At 44.7% G+C, this 24,847-nt stretch overlaps 1 protein-coding gene across 1 annotated transcript; it reads right to left on the bottom strand.

Annotated features, from left to right (window-relative positions):
- Nucleotides 1-20,975: 20,975 nt before the first annotated feature.
- LOC147030372 (uncharacterized) lies at nt 20,976-23,722 on the bottom strand. The gene is made up of 3 exons (XM_085872096.1): nt 23,571-23,722; nt 21,730-23,372; nt 20,976-21,419 (listed from the first exon to the last, which is right to left on the bottom strand). Exons 1-2 carry the CDS (start codon nt 23,693-23,695, stop codon nt 23,072-23,074), a joined length of 426 nt encoding a protein of 141 aa, XP_085728222.1. The 5' UTR covers nt 23,696-23,722; the 3' UTR covers nt 20,976-21,419; nt 21,730-23,071.
- Nucleotides 23,723-24,847: the final 1,125 nt, after the last annotated feature.

Below are 24,847 nucleotides of genomic sequence, written 5' to 3'. Positions count from 1 at the left end.
TGGTTCTCGGTGGAGTTACTTAATCTTTCCGTGGTGGGAGGAAGCAGTTGTGCAAGTCTCTCATGTCCTTTGCAACCATGAGGATGTCAAAAATGCCACATCTTTTACAAGACGAGTAAGATGTGTGGTTGCTGTGATGCACCCTAACAACCCATCATAGGAAATAACCATTAGACGGATGATATTGTTGCGGGTCAGGTGAGAAGACCACTAAGTGGTCAAAGCTACGTCGATTCCCACCAGACTCCCCAGAATTGTAGGCCGTCGCTCACGGATAATTCCGTGATGTGGCGGGTCGCTTAACCAACCGTGGACGCCAATAACTCAACCGCGTGACCTCGGGTCCTCCCGCCTATGGACGGGGAATCACGCCCTCGGTACGCCTTGTCCGAACCGGATCACTCTACCGGATCGGATCACCTTTCCGGATCGAATGCAGTCCAGCGCCACTGCCAAGGACGTACTGGCTAGAAGGAACGGACTGTTGGGAATAAAGACCCGGCTAAACCTGGATTCGAATCATGCTGGACCAATGAGGGAAAAGACAAAGGCGAGCTGGGAACATTTCTACAACAATTATTTATTTACAGCAAGCGAGGAAAAGCATGTGGCACAACAAAGGTTTATTATCCCCCCCCCCCCCAGAGGGAGGGAGTGGGATATTGTAATCCTCCGGTTTGTTACTTGACGAAATCTACGATTTTGTCAAGTATGTTGGTCGGTTCAGTTTGTTTGTTTGTTTGTGTGTACGTCTCGCTCTGCAGGTCGTATTTCGAGTTGGAATGTCATGGAACTTCACCAATGGACTTATTGGCCACCATAATAGAACCCTATAACTTTTGGCATGTCAAGGTCAGGAAAAATTCCTGAAAATCGCGAAAATCCCTATCTTTTAGCATGGGCCGATTTTCAAAAAATTCATGTCTCCGCCAAATCTTAACGGATTCCTTTCAAATTTGAAACACGGACGTAGGAGGGGAGTATCTTTGACTGGATTAAAAATTGGTCACTCGGACGACCCCATTAACTTTTGGGTCCAATTAGATCAAAGGTCAAGGTCAGGTCACGAAAAGGTCAAAATCATTTTACGGTCATAACTTCATCAAAAATGGTTTAATTGACTTCAAACTAAGACTAAAATATTCCTTATAATCAACATTCAGGTTAAGGATGTATCAAATTTTAATTTGATCCCCAAAATAACTTTATGCCTTAAATGGGTGGGATTTGTTGTGCCTGGCACCACTTGTTGGGTATGTAACGCAGGGAAAGAGAGGGATGTGGTGGGTACGACAATTATACAAGCAACTTACAGTGCAGACTTGATGCGAGATTATTCACAGTAACAACAAAAGATCTTTGACAGGCTTACTTGACAGACAGGTGCCGACACACACTCAGACAAAGAAAACCCAATGAAAAGAAAAGGACTTTTGCAGCCAGGGAGGAAGGGGGTTGAGGTTATAGTTTTTGGATACCTGAGCGTTTCGGGGGAAGGGATGCTCCATGGTGCGGTACCCGACAATGGTTGCGTAGTTTGGGCCACATCCGCATGTGTTGAGATCGTGTCTGTAGGAGGAGCTTGAGTGGAGAAGGGTGGAGCCCAGAGGGCGAGGGTGAAGCAATAGGCAGGACGCTTGGTCGACGTCGTGTGGTCGGAGACAAGTAGCAGGAACACACACTTCACTCCTTCAATTGCACAATTCTCAATTCTCCTCAGTTCCTCCTCAATTTTCCCTCCATTCTCCTCCATTCTTCTCCATCAGGGAGGACCCCTCCGTCTTTATAGAGCCCAGGGCTCGGGGAGGAGCCATGCCGAAACCGACGCCATCGTCCGAGCCAGGCATTCCGACTGGCTCCGACCCTTCACGTGGTCCGCCTTCCTGGGCTGGGTTTTGGCCAGACACCAGTATAGCCTGCCCACCTGGGTGCAAAACGTACGCGACAAGTCGTGCATGTCTGGCCTTGGGCAGATGGATGGTGTGAAGCTAAAATCGTTTGTCCAGCCGAACGTGCACGTCGGGATTTTGCCTCAGAAGACGAGACTCCGGGTAGACGGTGGTACGCTGTGGTAAGCGGGACGAGGGTAACAAGCGAGGCAAGGCACCGTGGATCGTCACGCTGTGGTAAGCGAGACAGATTTACCTCAGGAGTGAAAAGAAGAGTGGGAAGTGGAATGGAGGGGACAATGATTTAAAAACCTAACTATAGCCCATCGCAACGCACTCCCTGCTGTCCCACTAGACAAAAGGTAGGGATCTAACTACACGTACACTAATGGGATAACTATCCTGGGACACCTATCTGTTGTATGCATGCGGTTCCAAGAACCGCAACAGTATTTTGATATCTCGTATAAACGAGAAACACCTCCCCACTTGGGGAAATGATTGTTGTTCCCACGCTCTTGTGGAGTTGGCCGGGGCTGGGGGAAGCTTAGCCCAAGTCTTTCACAAACCGACTGGCTCGGCCTGACATTCGACTAAGGTTTAGGGCTGGCATTTGTAATTTGTTAATGGTGACAGCGATAGCTTGCCTACTCTTTGCTAAGGACACCATGGGATCTTTAACATCCACCAACTAATTCCGGTGGAGGACGGCGCACACTTTGGAAAAATCACCCTGCCTGTGAAACACCAGGATAGCTTATAGTTGGGACAAGATTCAAACTTGGGCTTGACAGCTGAGAGGTGAGTGCGTAACTCTGGCCATCCTGCCAGCCCCCATGTTAATATTATGCCATTATCATCAGATGGAATTGACTGATTAACTTGTGGTTGTAATAATTTTAAAAATCAATCTTGGATGACATTGAGGTTGGAGTCAGGATTGTAGGAAGATGCATCAACAGCTGAAGGTATGCTGATGATACTATGTTGGCAGAAAGTTGATGAAATTGCCCCAGATCGTGAAGGAGGAGAGTGAAAATCCGGTCTTTGTTAATTTTAAACCTGAAAGATTAAAATCTTGTCCACTGATCAGATCGATGTGTTCAGATTGGGAGACTATCACGTGGAAGTAGTGGAAAGTTTCATTTTCCTTGGTTCTAAGATTGAAGTGAATGGAGGATGTGGAGAAATTAATAGATTGTTGGTGCTGAGGAGGACAGCAATGGCAGGATTGACAAGGACCTGGAAAGCCAAAGTTGTGACATTTAGAGCGTCCTCTCCAAGTCCGGGAGGTCAGTTGTTCAAATCCTGGCCAGGTCATTCCAAAGCGTGTGCTGCTTCCTTGCTTGTCGTTCAGCATTTAAAGTAAGAAGAGCATGCACAATCCCATGGGGAGGAGGAAATTCTTCTTTGGGAAATGCATCGCTCTGTGGTGAGTAAAATGGCACAATTGTTGTGACGTTGGTATCTGGAGTACCCCAGGAAGTGATGGCACTTTCCCCAAGCTCATTGTGTGTGTGTGTGTGTGTGTGTGTGTGTGTGTGTGTGTGTGTGTGTGTGTGTGTGTGTGTGTGTGTGTGTGTGTGTGTGTGTGTGTGTGTGTGTGTGTGTGTGTGTGTGTGTGTGTGTGTGAGACAGCTCCACTACGAGCCTTGGATCGTATAAATCAGACATAATTTCATGTCACGACAATGACCGATTATACCTCCACCCACATTAAGTATTTGCTGACTCCAACTTTGATCAAAAAACCTCAAGACCATTTGACCTCAATATCTAAACTGTACATATATACTGTATATCATGGTGCATGTACTTAGTTTAGTTCAAATCCCTACCTTGATAACATTTTCATCTGCTATGACCTCTGACCTTTGCTTTTAACTCTTGATGCCGAAAATCGAATCAGTTCATCTTTGCATCATAAAGTATATACTCATACCAAGTTTGGTCAAAATCCCATCAGTCGTTCACAAGTTAGTGCAGAAACAGAATTGGGACTTCTTGACCCCATTATCCAATCAGTTCATCATTGCATCATTATACATACTTGTACCAAGTTTGACTTAGATTCCTTCAGCCGTTCTTAAGTTATTGTGGCAACGAAATCCTTATCACGGATGGACGAGTGGATGGAGGGACGTACAACCTGAAAACACAATGCCTCCAGTGACAGTGTAAGTGGAGGCATAAAAATACAAACCATGAGGAGGTTGGTGAATGCTTTGGTGTTTCCAGTTGCAATGTACTATATGCTGTGTACTTTTCATCGGTGTCAACTTGTTAGTACTCTTACATCATGAACTTTGTGACATGTACTTGTCTAACCAATGGTAGTTGTGTAAGCGTGGTTTTCATCTGATTTTTAACCAATCATTTTTCCCGACATGACTAGGTTCTAGTACCCCCCCCAACCCCCCTCGTGAGGGACGAGGGGAGATGAAGGCTTTAACGTGAGTGTGAGGACCCTTTCTTGCTTGGCAGCTCATTATTTACACCGTCATGGAAATGACTCACGGACTTGTTTCATTGGAGTTAAACCCCATTCGCAGTCCTATCTTCAGCGATGCATTTCCTCTCTTGACTCATGGAGTTTTGTTCCACGTGCCTGTTTGTGGCCCTTTCCCCAGCAGTGCTTTCCTCTCTACACCACGAAGAGCTTGGTACCAGGTGTCTTGTTCACTGCCCTATCTTCAGTGGGTCTCTGCTCCTTTTGACAGCAGGACTGCTATGATCGAACCCATTTTAGTGAGCAGCTTATTCTCACGGCCACTAGTCATCTATGACGCCCGAGTCACGAGTGGATCATATTATTTTGTGGACACGGCGCTGAATTGGCCCACTGGTGATACGCCATCTCTTGCTTCTTTTTGAACGTGTGACTCTGGTGTCTTGTGCCCCCCCTCACTCCCGCCTCCTTCCAAATTTCCAGTTTTCGTTCCTGAGAGTTTCCTTCTGCACCAATCTTGTCCACCCTGTGCATTCTCCTGTTTCCATCTTGTCTACCCCTTGCATCCCCTCCTGCCCCTCATTCCTCCCCACACCCATTGTTTGTCCAAGTCTCCCTCTATCTTGGCTTTAAACTCTGCTGTTGGTGTTTCCCCCTCTCTCTACTGTTCCTTTTGTCCTGTTGTTTCCTAATCTGTTCAGTGGACAAGTACTAGCTTCTCCAGGAGCCTCAATTTTGTATGCAAAAAAAAAAAAAGAAGCCTGATCTCAGCATGGGTTCCGTCAAAGTCGCTCAACCTTGCATGCTCCTGCTCCCGACTGACTGCACATCTCCACTTTTTTTTTTCCTTGCACAGAACCACCTTCAAGAGGCAATTCTTTCTCATTCTTCCCTCCAGGGCTTCAAGCAGACTCCACTGCCACCTCTTCCCCTATCCTGACCCATGATCTCAATTATCCCCATTATGCCTTCCTAATACAACCTTACTTGCTGGTTTCAGTGTTTCCTCCCCTCCTCACTTCTTTTGCTGGTTGTGCCCAAATGTTGCCCTGCTATTCTCCACTGTCAGGTTGTTGATTTTCGCCCGTTCCGCGTGCGCGCCAACGCCTTTAGCTAAATTGTGGCCGCGCGCGCCCACCGAACGAGCAATGTCGTCGCAGCTTTTCGGATCAACGCCGAAACCCAGCTACGGGTGTTGTTAACCACACCATAAATCGGCCAACTCTTCTGTCCACGCGCTACAGGGTCGATCGCCAAATTGTCGATGTACCTAATTATTCGCGCAGACAGAAATGCTGGGGATTTACACCTCAACGGAGCCTGCACGAAAACGAGCCGCTTTAAGCAACTCGTTCCGTTTGCGATTGCCGAGCGGTTTTATATCGCCAAGCCCCGTCGGACCAGATGTACGTTTTATCGGCTATTAATCAGCCAGCTATTTATTCCGAACGCAATTATGGCAGTCAATGGCAGGAAAGGACGCAACGAGCAGGTGACATTCAACAATGGGGACATTTATTTTAAATGCACATATGCAATGAAGGGGGGCATGGGGGACAAGACACAAGTAAAAACCTACAGCCGATATCTATTTATTATGTACATGCACTTAGTCAGTTCTACTTGGTAGACAAGGCGGCACAGACTTTCATCCAAAACCCCAGAAAAGCAAGAACAGGGCTCGTGCGCCTTTATGGTTGCTCGGAGCCGGGATGACCGAAGGGGCTCCGAGAGACCGGGCGGGCTACCTGGCCACCCTCGTGGTGACTCGCTGGGCCCTGGTTCGGCGACCCTCGGTGTCTCTGCCCACACTCCAACCTCCGAACTCTCCAGCTCTCCACACCAACTCCGAACAGCTCTCCACTGCCTCCGAGCTCTCTCTCTCTCTCTCCAAGCCCGGATTCGACTGGACTCCCTCAACTCTCTTCCCGAACTCGACTGGACTCCACCAGCTCCCAACTCGACTCCACTCACCCACTCCTCTCTCACCAACTCGACTCTTCTCCAGCCAGCGAACGCCCCTCCCTTCTCGGCGCGCGGGGGAAAAATCCGAGGAGTGATCGGGTTCTTTTTCTTCGGAGCATACTTTTTGTTTACCCATTCTGAGGGACCTGCCCCAACCGTCAATCCTGTTTTCGTCCCAGAATATCGGGGCGGGAGTTGTTGAGTTGTTGTTTGTGGAGATGATGGTGAGGAGAAGTTCGTTTGGTTGTGGAGATTGGTGTTGAGATGTTGGCGGTTGTGGAAAAGGTGGTGAGGAGATGTTGTTTAAAATAAAGATAAGAAACTATTAACACTACCTCAAAGGTTCACAGCCCGGCACACGAATAATACCCGTTATACATCGGTGGGGAAATCTAACCTGGACACACATTTATCGGCATAACTGATCTTCGGGGAACCTGAATGGTGATCTGTGAATTTCCACAACCGCCGTAACAATATATATATATATATATATATATATATATATATATATATATATATATATATATATATATATATATACATATATATATATATATATATATATATATATATATATATATATATATATATATATATATATATATATATATATATATATATATATATATATATATATATACACATATATATATCATGGTGCATGCACTTAGTTTAGTTCAAATCCCTACCTTGATAACATTTTCATCTGCTATGACCTCTGACCTTTGCTTTTACCTGTTGATGCCGAAATCGAATCAGTTCATCTTTGCATCACAAAATATATACTTATACCAAGTTTGGTCAAAATCCCATCACTCGTTCACAAGTTAGTGCAGAAACCAAATTGGAACTTCTTGACCCCATTGTCCAATCAGTTCATCATTGCATCATTATACATACTTGTACCAAGTTTGACTTGGATTCCTTCAGCCTTTCTTAAGTTATTGTGGCAACGAAAAATTATCACGGGTGGACGAGTGGATGGAGGGACGTACAACCTGAAAACACAATTCCTCCAGTGACTAAGTGGAGGCATAAAAATACAAACCAAGAGGAGGATGGTGAATGCTTTGGTGTTTCCAGTTGCAATGTACTATATGCTGTGTACTTTTCATCGGTGTCAACTTGTTACTTACATCATGAACTTTGTGACATTTACTTGTCTAGCCAAGTTGTGCAAGCGTGGTTTTTATCTGATTTTTAACCAATCATTTTTCCCGGCACGACCAGGTTCTAGTACCCCCCCCTCCCCTCGTCCCTCACGAATGGATTTCCCATTTCCCCTGGATCCTAGCGAATCCCTCGTCGCTTTGTCTGTTTGTGTATAGGATATCTCAAAGTTATGGACAGATTTGGATGAAATGTGGTGGACAGGTTGGGTGTGTGACAAGGACTAATTGATTAGATGTTGGTGAAGAGCTGAATCCGGATCTGGGATTTTAGAATTATTTAACCAATTATTCACCAATGAGAGATAAAGCTCAAACTGATATATAGCACAATATCTGATAAAACTTGAGGACAGATTCAAGCAAATCCTGGTGGACATGTTGGGTGTGCGACAAGGATGAATTGATTCGATTTTGGTGAAGATCTGGATATGAGAATTTTTTAAGTGATTCTTCACCACTGGGAGATGGGGCAAAAAACGAAATATATCACGATATCTAAAAAAAAAGATGTGTACGGATTATGACAAAACTTTGTGGGTGACAAGAACAAGGTGATTGATTTTGGTTCAGGTATGGATCCAGATACAATATATCAATGGGATACAAAACGTAAACTGTTCAGCCTGACGGAGGTACACACTCTTCTGAGTGCCTTTCTAGTTACCTCCACCACCGAAGGTGAAGAAGGTTATGTTTTCACACCTTTCTATTTGTTGGATTCGCTTTATATGCTAGATATCCCTTATTGTCGGGTTGTGTGTGTGTGTGTGTGTGTGTGTGTGTGTGTGTGTGTGTGTGTGTGTGTGTGTGCGTGTGTGTGTGTGTGTGCGTGTGTGTGTGTGTATATGTGTGTGTGTGTGTGTGTGTGTGCGTGTGTGTCTGCGTGTGTGTCTGCGTGTGTGTGTGTGTGTGTGTGTGTGTGTGTCTGCAACGCGACGCTCCACAGCACGAACCAGCGAACCGATTTCGATGAAACTTTGCCAACATGTGGAATATATACTGGGAATGTGCGTGTTTGAATTTCGTCGCCTAGCAGCCACCCGTTGCTGTGCAGCGGCCGAAAAACCGCGTACAGTATTTTCAATACTTGTCCTTCAGTTTTGAATGTAGAGAAACGAGACTTCGGAATTAAACACTTCGAGATATTTAGAAAATTTTACTCGAGCCGATTTTTTTTATTGAGGTTTTATTTTTCAAATGGTAGTCCTTCAAAAATCGGGTGTCTATTCACCGTCATTTTTTATGAGGGGCTTAGGAAAGTGGGTGGAGCTTAGGAAAAGTGGGCGTGGTTGATGAAAAGTGGGAGTGGTGAAGGGAAGTGGGCGTGGCTTATGGAAAGTGGGTGTGGCTTATGAAAAATATTGTGTGGCTCAGGAGGTGTGGTCAAACAAGAGCATTGAGAGAAGTTTATTGGGTTTTCTGTGTGTGTGTGTGTGTGTGTGTGTGTGTGTGTGTGTGTGTGTGTGTGTGTGTGTGTGTGTGTGTGTGTGTGTGTGTGTCTGCAACGTGAGGCTCCACAGCACAAACCAACAAACCGATTATTTTTCAAATGGTAGTCCTTCAAAAATAGGGTGTCTATTTAACGTCATTTTTTATGAAGAGTGCCAGTTGGCAAAATACGCAATAGGAAAAATCTTGCCAGGCAGAGGAACAATTGTATGTGAACCAATACGTCTTGGCAATGAATCTTTGTCGGTGGATCGGTCAGAATGAAAAGCATGGTATCCAACGCTTCGATCCTAGCAAATCCCTCGTCGCCGACCGACTTGTCTGTCTGTTTGTGTGCAGGATATCCCAAAAAGTTGGAGACGGATTTGGATGAAATTTTGTGGACAGGTTCGGTGTGTGACAAGGATGAACTGATTAGATTTTGGTGAAGATGCAGATCCGGATCTGACTACTAGAATTTTAAAAGTGATTCTTTACCATTGATAGATTGGGCCAAAATGATTTCTAGCACAATGTCTCAAAAAGTTGTGGACGGATTCAGACGAAACTTGGTGGACATTTTGAGTGTGTGACGAGGAAGAATTGTTTCAATTTGGGTGAAGATCCGGACTCGGATCTGAGAATTTTTAAAGTGATTCTTCACCATTGAGAGATGGGGCTAAAACGATATATTGCACGATATTTCAAAAAGTGGAGGATGGATTTGGTCGAATCTTTGTGGACAGGTTGGATGTGTGACATGGAAGAATTCCTTCGATTTTGGTGAAGATCCGGATCTGGATACGAGAATTATTTAATTTTTAAAGTTATTTTTCACCATTGAGAGAGAGGGCCAAAAACGATACAGTACTGTATAGCATGACATTTCAAAAATGTATTGGGCCCGATATGTTCTCGTGGATCAGGCATTATGTGGTGGAGGTATGCGATCTACCAAGTGTCCTGGTTTATTTCTGGAGTTATAGTTATTTGATTTCTGAAATTCTAAGCACAAAAAAAGGAACCCACATGGCAGCTTTGAACGCAAAACCACTTCTCAACCACAATTATGGAGCTAAGGCGTCCTCACCTGGCTGATCATGGGAATGAAAGGATGAAGGAAGAAACATGAAGAGCAGTTATGGAAATTAATATTTTATTTATTTTTTTATTTATAATTACCATTTAACATTTTTAAGTCCACGCGCACAGTGGGAGCCTGGGTTTTGTGTGTGTGTGTGTGTGTGTGTGTGTGTGTGTGTGTGTGTGTGTGTGTGTGTGTGTGTGTGTGTGTGTGTGTGTGTGTGTGTCGTTGTTGGTTGTTATCTCATGATGCGGGTTTCAGATGGTGGAACGGAGCCCTCCCAGGTCTGGAAGTATCCACCACCGTTTCGGGAAGGGATCATTATTCACGGATCAAGTTGTGAAGTTTTGTTCTCAAAGTTTTGTTCCGAACGCTCTTTTTGAAATCGTCACTGAGCCCAGAACAGATTCCAACTGTAGTTTGTTTGTCGTAATATTCCCAGGGATGGTTTTTAAGATCTCTATGAGGTTCTTCTTCATCATTCCCATTACACCAATATTATCAATGGGACAATTTTGGTGCTTTTCACAGTCCAAGATTTTTTCACTTCATTTCTTGGTATTTCGTCATTTTCTGATTTCTGTTTTGTTTCAGCTAAAATTGCTGGGTCCTGACACCTCAATTTGCAATGCTCTGTTTTCTATGTTCACGCTCAATGTAGTTAAAGTTCTCTAAACATAACACAGGTAAATTTGTCTTCCTTTCCTCACCCAAAATTATTCACAAACAGGACGACCAAGTTTTGGATTGCAAACTGGTTTCGTAATAGGAATCAGAGTCCCTGTGAGTGGGAGGATGTCTTGTTGGGAGGATGTAAGTAGCGGGGTACTTCAAGGATCAGTAATGGGACCATTACTGTTCATGATTTACATCAAAGATTTGGAAGATGAGGTGAAGAGTAGGCTTTCCAAATTTGCAGATGACACAAAGCTTAGAGGTAAGGTGGTTCGCAAAGGGGGTGGTGATCAGATTCAGGAAAGTATTGATACTTGTATAGATTGGGCAAAAGATTGGCAGATGCAATTTAACCTAAACAAGTGTAAGGTGTTGGGGATGGGAAAGAACAAGGAAAATAGAGATTACAGGATACGAGGGGTAATTTTGGAGAGTGCCACACAGGAGAATGATGTGGGGGTGGTAATAGATGCGAGAGGTAAGCAGGCAGCACATTGCCAGGCAGCTTTAGGAAGATCAAATCGGGTTTTTGGTTGTATTTGGAGGGGGATTAATTAGAAATCAAAAGAGGTGGTGTTATCATTGTACAGGAATTTCATGAGGGCCACATCGAGAATATTGTGTTCAGTTTTGGTCACCACAATAGAGGAAGGACATAGATGCCATGGGGAGGGTTCAGCGCAGGGCTACAAGATTTATTCTGGCCCAAGCTCAACTCACCTATGAGGAGCGGCTGAAGGAGACAGGGTTTTATACACTAGAAACGAGGCGGTTATGAGGAGATGTGATGGAGATGTTTGAGATAATGAAAGGTAGAGATAAAATAAGTGCAATGAGTGATTCAACAGAGTAGACAGTGATAGGACCAGGGTCCGTAGCCTCAGAGTAAAGGAGAGGAGAGTTAAGACTGTAGTTAGGCAGGGGACTTTTACTCCAGGAGTAGTTAGGCCGAAGTCACATTTGCCACGGCGGCCATGGGGTCTCCAAAATCTACGGCCACTAGCAATTATACGGTGGCCGCAGTATTTCCACGGTCACACAATGTAGCAGTCACATGTTTTTATTTTTCGGGGAGCCGCACGGGGTATTTATAAATTGTGGAGACCGAAAACGTGGGGTGCCGTACGGTCTTTGATTTGATGTCGCACGGTGACCTTAGGGTCCCCCAGCGGCGGCCATAGAATTTTCAAGGCACACGCAAAGTCGCCTCAAGGTGCCCGTAAGGCGACCGCAGGGGGCCCGAAGGCGAACGTGCGGCCAGACGGACGGTAACGAGTGGGTATATATACCAGTTCTTTTTTTACTGAAATAAAAATATAACAGTTCGGAACATACCAGTACGTGGTGCCCCCAGAATCCGAATTTAATTCGTTCCAGGAGGCTGTTCGGATTGCAAAAAGTTCGATTCCCAAACTATTTTCCCAATAAGAAATAATGGAGTGAATTAATCTGTTCCTGGACCCCAAGAAAACCCATTTTCAAGACCCTTTCAACTGAAATTCCCCATGTTTAAGGTAAAATAAGATGAGTAAATGACCTTCGGTGCCGGTGTATTGTATGTAAACTGGTACAATCACCACATCCAAAGGTCCACACAGGCTCGAGCTCCGGCCTGGGTTCCGATCGCTCGCGCACTCTGCGAGCGCTGCCCCCAGGGCAGCTCATCAAACATGATGCCCCCAGAACCACAATCACTTTCATCAAACGCATCGGGCTGAGGTAATCATGGATATTCCAAATTACAACCGGTTTTTCTGTGAAATTAAATCCTTGCCCGACAGTCCGTCACACCACGTGATCGGATTGCTTTTTTGTTATTAATTAAAACACAAGATGATTAAAAAAATAAAAAAAACCAGCACATATCAAGGTGAAGACACGAGGTAAAGTAGCGATCGACACACGGTTGATGCTTTCACGAGGACTTCCACCGACGAACTGGATGAACAAAGCGCGAAGATGCGGCTCGAACAGTTGGGGGAGGCACGTGAACAAACATGAACGTTTCGTTGTGTTCGGTTTTTTAAAATATATTCGGTTTTTAGGGCAAAATTCATTTTTCATTGATAAGAGATTACGGCAGCCGCACGAATAACGCAAGCCCACCGTACGCCCTACGTACGGTCGACGAGGAACACAACTACGGCATGTCGAATTGCTACGGCCAATGTAGAAATGAAAAAAGTTATAACTCCGCGTTATAATTTCACAGCGACCCCTACGGCCTGTAAAAGATAGCCAAACGGCGTAGGGCCACCCTGAGGCCACCACAGAAACTCTGCGGCCGCCGCACGTTTCTGTCGATTCCATACCTGCCAACCTTTTTGGAATGAAAATTGGTAGATTTTTGCGCGACGCAGGGGCATGCCCCCCCCCCCGGAAATTTTTTGAAAAAATGGTGCACTCTCCTGCATTTTAGACCACTTTATAGCCTCAATAAAATCAACTATTTACCACCGCAAAATCTGGCCAACTTGTCAAATTTATAATGTGCAACAAGTAACGGCTTCCAAAATAATTACACTGGCACTTCAATACATGACATTTTTGAAACAAGTAACAAAAATGGCAAAATAGTGCATTATCCTGCATTTAGACCACACAATTTCCTCAATAAAAACGACATATTTACCATAGAATCAGATGCATTACATGTATGTACAAGTGTACTGTGTGTAGCCACTTCAAAAATAATTAAACTGATATTTCACTGTGTATCTTCAAACGAACTACATGTATACATGTGCCATGTATAGAGGTGTACAGTTCATGCCAGTCACTCTGATGCCCATTTTGTAGTATCCAGTGATTCAGTGCACAAAGTGTACAGTTCATGCCAGTCACTCTGATGTTCTGCAGTTCATGTTTTATAACCAGTGATTCAGTGCACTCATGACACCAAGTTTAAACAATAATGTACAAAAATAAATGCAAGCACAGTAATACAGTACACTGATAATTAACAATGTGACTTTACAATATCAAAATGTGGAAAGTTCACTGCGACTGTGGGACTCATTCTGGAAACGTCCAGAGCTTCACTAATTATTGAGTGCCTGGTAGGTGGCAGATTTAGCTGTTTTCAGGAGCTCCTCTGATGGTTTCCAGCTACAAGTGCAGCCATCTTTCTTAAATATATTGATCTTGGCTGCCAAGGGCCCACACAGTGTGTTGCGGATACCATAGTGGTCTTGATACACACTGGCACAGGCATGCCCCTCCTTTCCTCGTCCAAGTGTGCTCCATTGGTCAGATGTAATCTTTTTGACCATGCTGAACAGGAATTCACAATAGGCATTGCTGTGTGGAATGAGGAGGGTGTGCTTTGCCAGCCTACACAGGTTGGGGTCAGCTGGTTGGTCAGTGGCTGGATCCTTCAAACCCTCCATAGAGGACCAGAACACATCCACTCTATCCTGCTGGTCAAAAGATCCTGCTCACTCTGGGTGGCAGACTGATACTGACAAAACTCCATCAGTAGAGCATCTCTTGAGACCACTGGTACCACAGATGGCGGCAGTTGCTCCACCAGCTCCAACAAACAAAGCATCTGTGCGAAAAATGGCTTTGTTGTTGTCCACTCGACCGTGCGACGCTAGCGACACCAGGCGGTTATGCGTGTCTGCTATCACTAAACTAAGGGCGGATAACGATAGCAGATTTAACGATAGCAGACGCATGTAACGGTGTAGACACGCACATAGACAACGGAAAAACGTAAACTGCAAGGTACTGTACAGTATCGTATTGTGTAACTCGGATAAAAAAAAAATTTCCCTGAATTTTAAAAACTGGTAGAGTAAGCATGTAAAATCGGTAGCCGGTAGATAGCCTAGAAAATCGGTCGTCTTCCGGCTAAATCGCTAGGGTTGGCAGGTATGCGATTCAGAGGGCGTACGGCCGCCGTATCCTCGCCGTAGAGCAAATTTGACTTAGGCCTTAATGCATGGAATGGTCTCCCTGGAAAGGTAGTGGCAGCAGAAACAGGAGATAAGTTTACATTGAATTAGATAGGTACCTGGAAGTTATGGAGAAGACTGCCATCTTCAGGTCTCGCCATAAATGTTCAATTGGGTTGAAGCGAGGACTTTGGGCCACTCAAGAACATTTAATTTCTTCTTATTCAGCCACACCAGTGTGGCTTTGGCTTTGTGCTTCGGATCATTGTCATGCTGAAATGTGAATCTCCTACCCAGTTTCAGATTCATGGCTGACTTGATGAGGTTTTCATCAGGGATCCTCATGTACTTTTTGCCATCAATTGTTCACTTCTATCCTGACAAGCTCACCAGTTCCTGCTGATAAAAAGCAGCCTCAAAACATGATGCTGCCACCATCATGCTTGACAGTGGGGATGGTGTTGACTGAGTGATGTGCAGTGTAATGCTTGTGCCAGATCTCTGAATTTAGACCATAAAGTTCAACTTTTGTCTCGTCTGACCAGAAAATGTTTCTCCACATGCCTGCAGTGTCATGGACATGTTGTGTTGCAAAACCATACGAGCTTTTCAATCTTTTTCAGTAATGTCTACTTTCTTGCCACCTCGGTGTCCATAGAGTCCAGCTTTGTGAAGGGAACGGGATTTTGTTGATTGATGAACACTGACCTCCATCTCGGACATAGAGCCTTTCAGATCTTTCAAAATCATTGTTGGATTTACAGTGACATCCCAAGGACACACAAGGTAATGCAAGGAAATTAGACACAGGTGGAGGCACCACATCAACACCACACCACAATAAGGTCAAAATAAGAAAATGCAAAATGTTTTGCTTTTTATAATTTAGTGTCTTTTTGTAGTTTTTGTAGGTTTTTGTATCTCCCGTCCCAGGTAAGGGGACATAGGCTTGGGTAAAACATTACACATTGACCACACAACACCCCTACCCGAGACCCCCACCAACAGCACTCCGTACACATGCACACAATGATCCATAAATGCTCAAACTACCGTAAAGTCCCATAAACATCCCGATACTCCTCTATCTCCTTAACTTCCAGGTACCTATCTAATTCCAATTTCAGCACTTCCACTGTTTCTGCTGCCACTACCTTTCCAGGGAGGCCATTCCGTGCATTAACTACTGTCTGAGTGAAAGTCCCCTGCCTTACAACCACCTTAACTCTCCTCTTCTTTACTCTCAGGCTACGGACCCTGGTCCTATCACTGTCTACTCTGTTGAATAATTCATCTGCACTTATTTTATTGATACCTTTCGTTATCTTATACCTCTCCATGACATTTCCTCGTAACCGCCTCCTTTCTGGTGTATAAAGCCCTGTCTCCTTCAGCCGCTCCTCGTAGCTGAGTCTAGCGAGGCCTGGAATCAATCTAGTAGCCCTGTGCTGAACTCTCTCTGTGGCATCAATGTCCTTCCTCTGTTGTGGTGACCAAAACTGAACACAATATTCCAGATGTGGCCCTCACTAAATTCCTGTACAATGTTAACACCACCTATTTTGATCTATAACTGATCCCCTTCCGAATACAACCTAAAACCCGATTTGCTCTACCCATAGCTACCTGGCATTGTGCTGCCTGATTACCTCCCATATCTATTACCACCCCCAGATCCTTCTCCTGTGAGACACGCTGCAAAGTTACCCCTTGCATCCTGTAATCTCTACTTTCATTGTTCTTTCCCATCCCCAACGCCTTACAATTGCTCAGGTTAAATTCCATCTGCCAATCTTTTGCCCAATCTATGCAAGTATCAATACTTTCCTGTATCTGATCACCATCCCCTCTGATATCCACCTTACTTCCAAGCTTTTTCTCATCTGTAAATTTGGAAAGCTTACTCTTCGCCCCACTATCAACATCATTGATGTAAATAATGAATAGTAACGGTCCTAGTACTGATCCCCGAGGTACCCCTCTACTTACATCCTCACAGCAATACATCTTCCCACTCACAGCCACTTTTTGCTTCCTATCACGAAGCCAGTTTGCAGTTTCCTGCTTGCTCGGATTCTGAGTTTGGATGGGCGACCTGATCTGTGTCGGGTCAGTGTGTTCTGATATGTTTTCCACTTCTTAATGATGGATTTCACTGGTCTGAAAGGGATAATGAATGACTTTGAACTCTTCTTATAACCCTCTCCTGAATGGTGCTTCTGCACCACTTGATGTTTGACTTCTTTGGAAAGCTCCTTGGTCTTCATGTTTGCCTTGTTGGTTGACCAAGTGAGTTACACCTTAAAATTCCTTGGATAAGTGGGGGAGCTTAATTTCTAAGCTGAACCACTGCTCACATGCAGATGAAACCTATTACAATATTTCTAGCCTTTAACAGCCAGTTAAACTTAGTTTTTAGCCAAACAAATAATTTCCTCCGCTACCGAAGGTGAAGGAAGTTATGTTTTCACCCATTTCTTTCTGTTTGTCTGTCTGTTTGTGTACAGGATATCTCAAAAAGTTGTGGACTGATCTGGATGAAATTTTGTGGACAGGTTGGGTGTGTGACAACAATGAAATGATTAGATTTTGGGGAAGATCCGGATCTGGATCCAACTACTAGAATTTTAAAAGTGATTCTTTACCATTGAACGAAAGCCTGGTGTTGGCTTTGTGGTTAGAGTGGTGGCTTGGGATCCTAGAGTCCTGGATTCAACCCCTGTTGGGCCGCTGAATTAAAATACACCCGGAGGTTGACTCAGCCTGTCATCCTTCCGAGGTCGGCAAAATGAGCACCAGTGTACTGGTAAGGGGGGCACTGCGTCAGTGGCATAGCCACATCCCAACCAATGATGCAACCAAGAGAGAGAGAGAGAGAGAGAGAGAGAGAGAGAGAGAGAGAGAGAGAGAGAGAGAGAGAATGAGAGAGAGAGAGAGAGAATGAGAATATATATTGTTTCGGGGCTGGGTATCGGCTGCGAGAACGACCGCTACATGGAGCAGTGGAGTCGGCTCGACCAATCGCCCGGAATTTAGATCGTACCTGTTCGGAAAACTCCGAAAAGTACGGGTCCCTTACCGGACCGTGAAGCGTCAATATTTATACCACATGGTACAGGGTTATTTGCCAATCTTCAAAACACCTAGATTTCCATGTGGTGATTTACCGAGTCTCCACACCCTCGACGGCACCCGTACAGAACGAGCCGCTTGGCGTACTCGAACCTTGTGCGACCCGAGCGGTTTATCACAGAGATCTGTCGGTCCAAATGTCCCGTTACTGCTGCAACAGCCTGGCTAATTTTCCAACACGCAGCACGCTAAGCCAATGGAGGAAAGTACACGAACGAGCAGATATATTTCACAAATGGGGCTGTTTATTTGCAATAATAACTGGGGAACGAGGGAAGCATGCACGAGCAGAGTTAAACCGATTAAAAGAAATGCACGTATGTACAGCAAGGCACTGAGCAATTCACCACTTAGCAGACTGGCACCACAAAACACACACACACACACACACACACACACACACACACACACACACACACACACCCAAAATAATCAGACCAAAGTGGTCTTTATTCGGACCTCCAGCCCGGAGGACAATCGAGCTGGAGGTGAGAGTGTGTTTGACCTTTCCGCCTCGTGTGGTTTTCAAGGACCAGGTCCTCGGGGCAGAACTGGACCGCCAGCACGATCCAGACTACCCAGACGCCCTCACGACCAGGCTCCAGGTGAACGGAAGTCAGCAGGGCGAAGGCTGGCAGGAGAAGACCCTCCGTTGCACCGACCACTCCGTGCACAGACGCTTTCGCACTCAACCACCTTGCGCGCAGATGCTCACTTCTTGCCAGAACCCCCGCGCGAGCAGACCGCACCCATAATTATACCCCCTCCTCCTCGTGACCCTCCCACTCTCACTGGCTGGTTTCGGCACGCAAATCGCTCGTCCTCTCTCTCACTGGCCAAAACAGGAGGCAAGCTCCTTGGTTGGCCCGGGGCCGTGGTGACATCACGTGGACCGCCCCTCACACAGTCGGGGAAGTCTGATTGGCCGGGCGACGGTCACCTCACTCGTTGCATGCTGATTGGGCGAGGGCCGCCCCGCGGATCCTCCTTGAACTCCGCCCACCATGACGTCGGCCAGCGCGAGGTGAAGGAAGCGAAGTGAAGGTGAGGGTGATGCGGTGTTGTCGGCGTTGATGTTAGTGGTGTAAAAATAAAAAAAAACCCTACTATCAAAATAACTACGCAGCGCAAGTACATTTAATCACCCATTTGACAAGGGGCGGGAAGCTATCTATCCACATTTACTTATCGAAATAACTGAGCTATAGGACCTGCATGTTGTGTGCTCATGGCTTCCAGATTCGCAACAATATAGCGCTATATCTCAAAAAGTTGTGGACGGATTCGGACTAAACTTGGTGGTCACGTTGGATGTGTGACACAGAAGGACCGATTCAATTTTGGTGAATATCCGCATCTGGAGCCAGATGTGATAACTTTTTAAGTGATTCTTCACCATTGAGAGATCGGGCGAAACTGATATATAGCACGATATCTCAAAAAGTTTTGAACGGATTCGGATGAAACTTGGTGGACATGTTGGGTGTGTGATAAGGAAGAATTGATTCGATTTTGGTGAAGATCCGAATCCGGATCTGAATGCGAGAATTATTTAATTTTAAATGTGATTTATAAGTGATTGAGAGATAGGGCCAATAACGATATAGTACTGTATAGCATGATATTTCAACAATGTAATGGGCTTGGTATGTTCTCGTGGATCATGCATTACGTGGCGGAGGTATGAACTCTACCGAATGCCCTTGTAATTTGCTCCTGAATTGATTGAGGGTTAATTGGGCAAAGGGGTTGAATAATTATGCAACTGAGAATGAACTGATTTTCTCTGTAAACACAAGTTATTCACATTTTATTTGTATGTTCCAGTTTTATCACTTTGGAGTAGTTTGTGAAGACTCTTTTGCTTGGAAGAAAAGAAGAAAAGACCAGATTCCAGAAATCCCCCAATAAACCAAAGCCCAAGCATATTTACATTATTATAAAATCAAAGGCAAAATGTTTCAGTAACAGTCCTCCCCCTCCTGGTGTGTTCATCAAACGGAAGGTACAAACAAAATACATCATGTTGTACAATAAGAGATGTTGACTGTCCATGTAAAAAAACATAAAACTCACAGCAAAGTGAAATCGTGAACATCAACAATGTCCTCTCGTAAATATCCTGCTGGGAAGTGTACATGATGCCTGGAGCAAGTTGTGTGTGTGTGTGTGTGTGTGTGTGTGTGTGTGTGTGTGTGTGTGTGTGTGTGTGTGTGTGTGTGTGTGTGTGTGTGTGTGTGTGTGTGTGTGTGTGTGTGTGTGTGTGTGTGTGTATATGTGTCTCCCTCTCTCTTTCTCATGCACCCCTCCCTCCCGCAGTGAATAGCAATGTTTGGTAAGATGTCGCTCCCCCCCCGTCACTCCCATTTTCCCCTCCTCTCTGCCTCCACTTTCCCCTCTCACCCTGCACCTGCCTCTCTCTCTCTCTCTCTCTCTCTCTCTCTCTCTCTCTCTCTCTCTCTCTCTCTCTCTCTCTCTCTCTCTCTCTCTCTCTCTCTCTCTCTCTCTCTCTCTCTCTCTCTCTCTCACTCTCTCTCCTCCCCTCTCCCCCTCCCTCTTTGTCACCCTCCCCCAATTTATTGACACGTCGGCGAAGTGACGGGTTGTATTTACTTGTTTACAATTAAATAAGAAAATGAAGCCCATCCCAAACCCTGATATTAAAACCCAAAACCCAACCCGAAACTTACATTAAAAACCAAACCCTAATTCCCCAAATCCAACCCTAACCCTCACACCCCAAACCCAACCCTGACCCTCACACCCCAAACCCAACCCTAACCCTCACACCCCAAACCCAACCCTAACCCTCACACCCCAAACCCAACCCCAACCTTCACACCCCAAACCCAACCCTAACCCTCACACCCCAAACCCAACCCTAACCCTCACACCCCAAACCCAATCCTAACCCTCACACCCCAAACCCAATCCTAACCCTCGCACCCCAAACCCAACCCTAACCCTCGCACCCCAAACCCAACCCTAACCCTCGCACCCCAAACCCAACCCCAACCTTCGCCCCCCAAACCCAACCCCAACCTTCACACCCCAAACCCAACCCCAACCGTCACCCTCCAAACCCAACCCCAGCCTTCACACCCCAAACGCAACCCCAACGTTCACACCCCAAACCCAACCTTCACACGCCAAACCCAACCTTCACACGCCAAGCCCAACCCCAACCTTCACACCCCAACCCCAACCTTCACACCCCAAACCCAACCTTCACACCCCAAACCCAACCTTCACACCCCAAACCCAACCCCAACCTTCACACCCCAAACCCAACCCTAACCCTCACACCCCAAACCCAACCCCAACCTTCACACCCCAAACCCAACCCCAACCTTCACACCCCAAACCCAACCCTAACCCTCACACCCCAAATCCAACCCCAACCTTCACACCCCAAACCCAACCCTAACCCTCACACCCCAAACCCAACTCAAATCCCAAGATCATTAATCATTTTTACACAAATTTTTTTCAAACATCTCAAACGATTTATTACTTTTTTAAACAGTTTAATAAGTTCTTTTTTAAAGCAGTTCAATAATAACACAAGGTCAAAACAGTCTTTCCGAATTTTGTGAGTCTCTAAGGTAGAACTCGTTTTGTGGGTCAAGGTGGAACTCGTTTTGTGGGTCAAGGTGGAACTCGTTTTGTGGGTCAAGGTGGAACTCGTTTTGTGGGTCAAGGTTGATCTCATTTACGAAGTCTCTGCACACACATCAGCAAAAGGAAGTGAAAACCACTGTATATCACCACATTAATAATGTTCATCATTTTCATGCCTTCTGACATCCTGGAAACACTGTGTTCTCTCCATTACTTTCTGAATCTCAGTTCAATTTTCCTTTTCTTTTTCCTTCAATTTCACATCTTGATTTTCTTCATCACAAAGTCTCACTGGATTTTAATTAACATTTGTCAAACAATTAATTTTAATGCGGTAAAAATTTATAATTTGAAAGAGCTGGACATACTATACTCATCGGTAAAGATGACGTTTCGGGGAGAATCCACTCACCTTGGTCACGGCAGATGATGAAGTGAGGAAGAATCTGGAACATTGCCACGTGACATCCAATCTTCATCGATTTCATTAATTTTAATGATCATCCAGTTGTACACAATGAATTATATCCGGATACATGAACACTCATTGCAGACTTTCACCAACTGGATGATCTGTTTGGTTCTTGTCTGGCTGAGAGTACAGGAAAACATTCGTTTGTTCCAAACACTTCTGAGACACAGACAGAATGGGATATGATGGGAGTGAAGAACATGTAGTTTATACAAAGTTTGGAATAATTTGTAATGTAAGGCAAGAATCATGGCAACTTACGTTCCAACCGGAAGGATGATTTCATTCGAGGGGATGGAGGGGAGTTAACGAGCACCTCTTCTGAGGGGTCTTCGGGAAAAATACAATAAAAAAATATATAACAGGAAATACATTGATATCTTCATCAGTTTGATAACTTGTTCAGGAAAGGGCACAGAAGGGAATACACTGAGAGAACAGGTAACCACAAAAAGGTGAACAATCCAATCGAGGGAAGTTAAACTTCTTGTGATTTAACCTGCATCGCGATGACCATATCAATGAGTTACCTTCCCACCAAAGTTATAATTACAATTATCTGCACAATTAAGAACATTCTTCTTCATAGAAGGAAGTATGAACAGCAATGTCTATCAAAGAACAAGTGGCAAAATTTATTTCACCTTAACGTCCCGATCTTGGGGTTTGCTGTGTTTGTACCCAGCGTGTTCACCCCCAACTGCCCCAAAGTATTGAAGAGTGCTTACCTGTTGAAGGTCCTACATGTGGTATGACCCGCCAACACCTTGATGTTTCTGCTGTTGCTGTTGCAGCCTATGATCACAATGACGGTTCTGCTTTTCTGCAGCCCCTCAACACCATGCTGATTCTGTTGTTGCCGTTGCTCCTTTCGACCCCATATGACCCTTAAAACTCCGATAGATCCTTTGACCCCAATGACATTTATACCCACAGATCCTTTCGACCCACTGAGACCCCGTAGACCAATTTTGATCCCTTTTTTGTTGTTTTGAGAGCCCGTATAACCTTTACACCCTTTGAACTGCTTCGACCCCTTTAGAACCCTTTACACCCACACACACAAACATCAAAATAGTCTTTGTGCGACACAGACTACTCTTTTCAGCAGGTGATGTGTAAACTCGTCCCACCGAGAGGGTGGTAAACTGTGCTCATCACCTTATCTAATGGAAAACTACTTGGTAAAACTACAACTACAATGAAATCAGATTCCTGGAAGTTGTACAACACAAAATAGAGCCTCTCCCCTCCTCCCCTGTGAACCTGGTGTTCCCTGTCCTCAATTACAATCGTCCTTGGAACAAAGACATTCGTTGTCTCCATCCTCACAATGACATCCGTCATCGTCAACGGAACAATCGCATTCGTCGTCTCCATCGTCACAATCACATCCGTCGTCATCGTCACAATCACATTCGTCGTCTCCATCGTCACAGTCACATTCGTCGTCGTAGTCACAATCACATTCGTCGTCACAATCGCATTCGTCGTGTTCTGAATCCAATCTGTCATCATCATCATCTTCCACATCCTTGTCCTCCCCATCAGGTTCATCTTCTCCATCTACTTTCTTGTCCTTTCTGTGAAAACACAAGAACAACAAGAACTTCGTTTTAGAGAACATTTCTCTGCTTGGTGCAAATGTATCAATCAGAGTACAATCAGATATATAAACTCCAACAACAACATATTCATGTGCAGACAGGTCCATCAAGATCATAGTTTGCTGTTGAAATTTGAAGATCAATAATAAAATGAAGACTTGTGAAGAGCTTTACCGGAACCGTTTGTTCATCCATAAATACATCCCACAAAGCGAGTTGATGATGAGTATCACCATGGAGATGATCCCAACAGCAAACTCAAATCTCCCCCAAAGCGACACGAGTTGTCCAACGTCCATCGGACCGAAGATGGAACCTTCCCCAAAGATCTGTGGACACGGATATAACAAGTTTAATAAATAAATAAATATTATTTCAATGAAAACAGGAGTCAATTTCCTTCATAACAATCCTTAAATGGGATCCTGTCAAAGTGAAGTTGAAACACGACATTCTGACCACAGGCCCAGCAAACGGATCGAACATTCCAGAACAGGTGTGGTTTCCTTGTAACAAGATTTAAGAGAACATTTGTTCACATCGTAATCAAACCGTCATTATTTATTGAATATCACAATCTGCTCCCTTCTGAAAACTTCCTTTTCATACTAATCAATGGGATCTTTAAACCTTTACCCTCCTTCCATCAGCGACGGTCTTTCTCTTCGTTTCCCACTTACCTGGTAAGACTTCCTGATTGTCCAGACCCCAGGACGCACTTGTAGGTGTGCTGGAAACATGTCCTCTTGAAATTGTATGAAAGAACTCAAGAGCACAACAACGTACGACCACATCGTAGCAGCGAATGTGGCAGAATGGTCTAAATGTTCTCAAAGGTGAACACACAATGCACCCCGAGAATGGTCTTTGTGACGCTGCATGCATTGTTGTCATGGTAACCATGTTCGGTTCGAAACGAACCCATTTCAGTTTTCATTGTATCCTCATTCCATGTATTATATGTAATTATATAATGGTTTGTAATATTTGTATACAAGGTGGCCTGAAAGTCGTTTTACCCCTCCCCAGTGTGGCATTCATTTGTAAACTCTTAATATACAGGTTTTATTGTGCAGAATTGCACTTACAATGGAAATCAATTATTTTTGAGGTCAACATGGATCAAAAGGTCTATTTAGGGCAAAGGTTAACAACTAAAGTGGTGTTTCCAAAATCCTCAATTTTCATCCGATGGACTTGAAATTTGAAGAGGATTTATATTTCAGGTCACTGAATTCAACTCGCCAGTTATTTTTGAGATCAACATACACGAAAAGGTAAACATAGGCCCAAGGTCAACGATGAGGGTGATATTTCAAAGTCTTCAATTTTCATCCGATTGCGTTGAAATTTGAAGAGGATTTATATTTCACGTCACCGAGTTCCACCGGGCAATTATTTTTGAGGTCAACATCGGCCCAAGGTCACTAACTAGGGTGGTATTTCTGAAC

Source organism: Eptatretus burgeri, chromosome 3, assembly GCF_056783735.1.
Source record: "Eptatretus burgeri isolate ZD-2024b chromosome 3, Ebu_testis_v1, whole genome shotgun sequence".
NCBI classification, from domain to species: Eukaryota; Metazoa; Chordata; class Myxini; order Myxiniformes; family Myxinidae; genus Eptatretus; species Eptatretus burgeri.
This window is presented reverse-complemented; position numbering and strand designations above follow the sequence as displayed.

What these genes read in the sequence shown, in the direction of transcription:
- LOC147030372 (XM_085872096.1), bottom strand. Translation starts at nt 23,695, where the DNA reads ATGGACGTTGGACAACTCGTGTCGCTTTGGGGGAGATTTGAGTTTGCT. An exon ending in TGGATGAACAAACGGTTCCG is followed by an intron (nt 23,373 to 23,570) that starts GTAAAGCTCTTC and finishes GTGTTTTCACAG; the next exon opens with AAAGGACAAGAAAGTAGATG.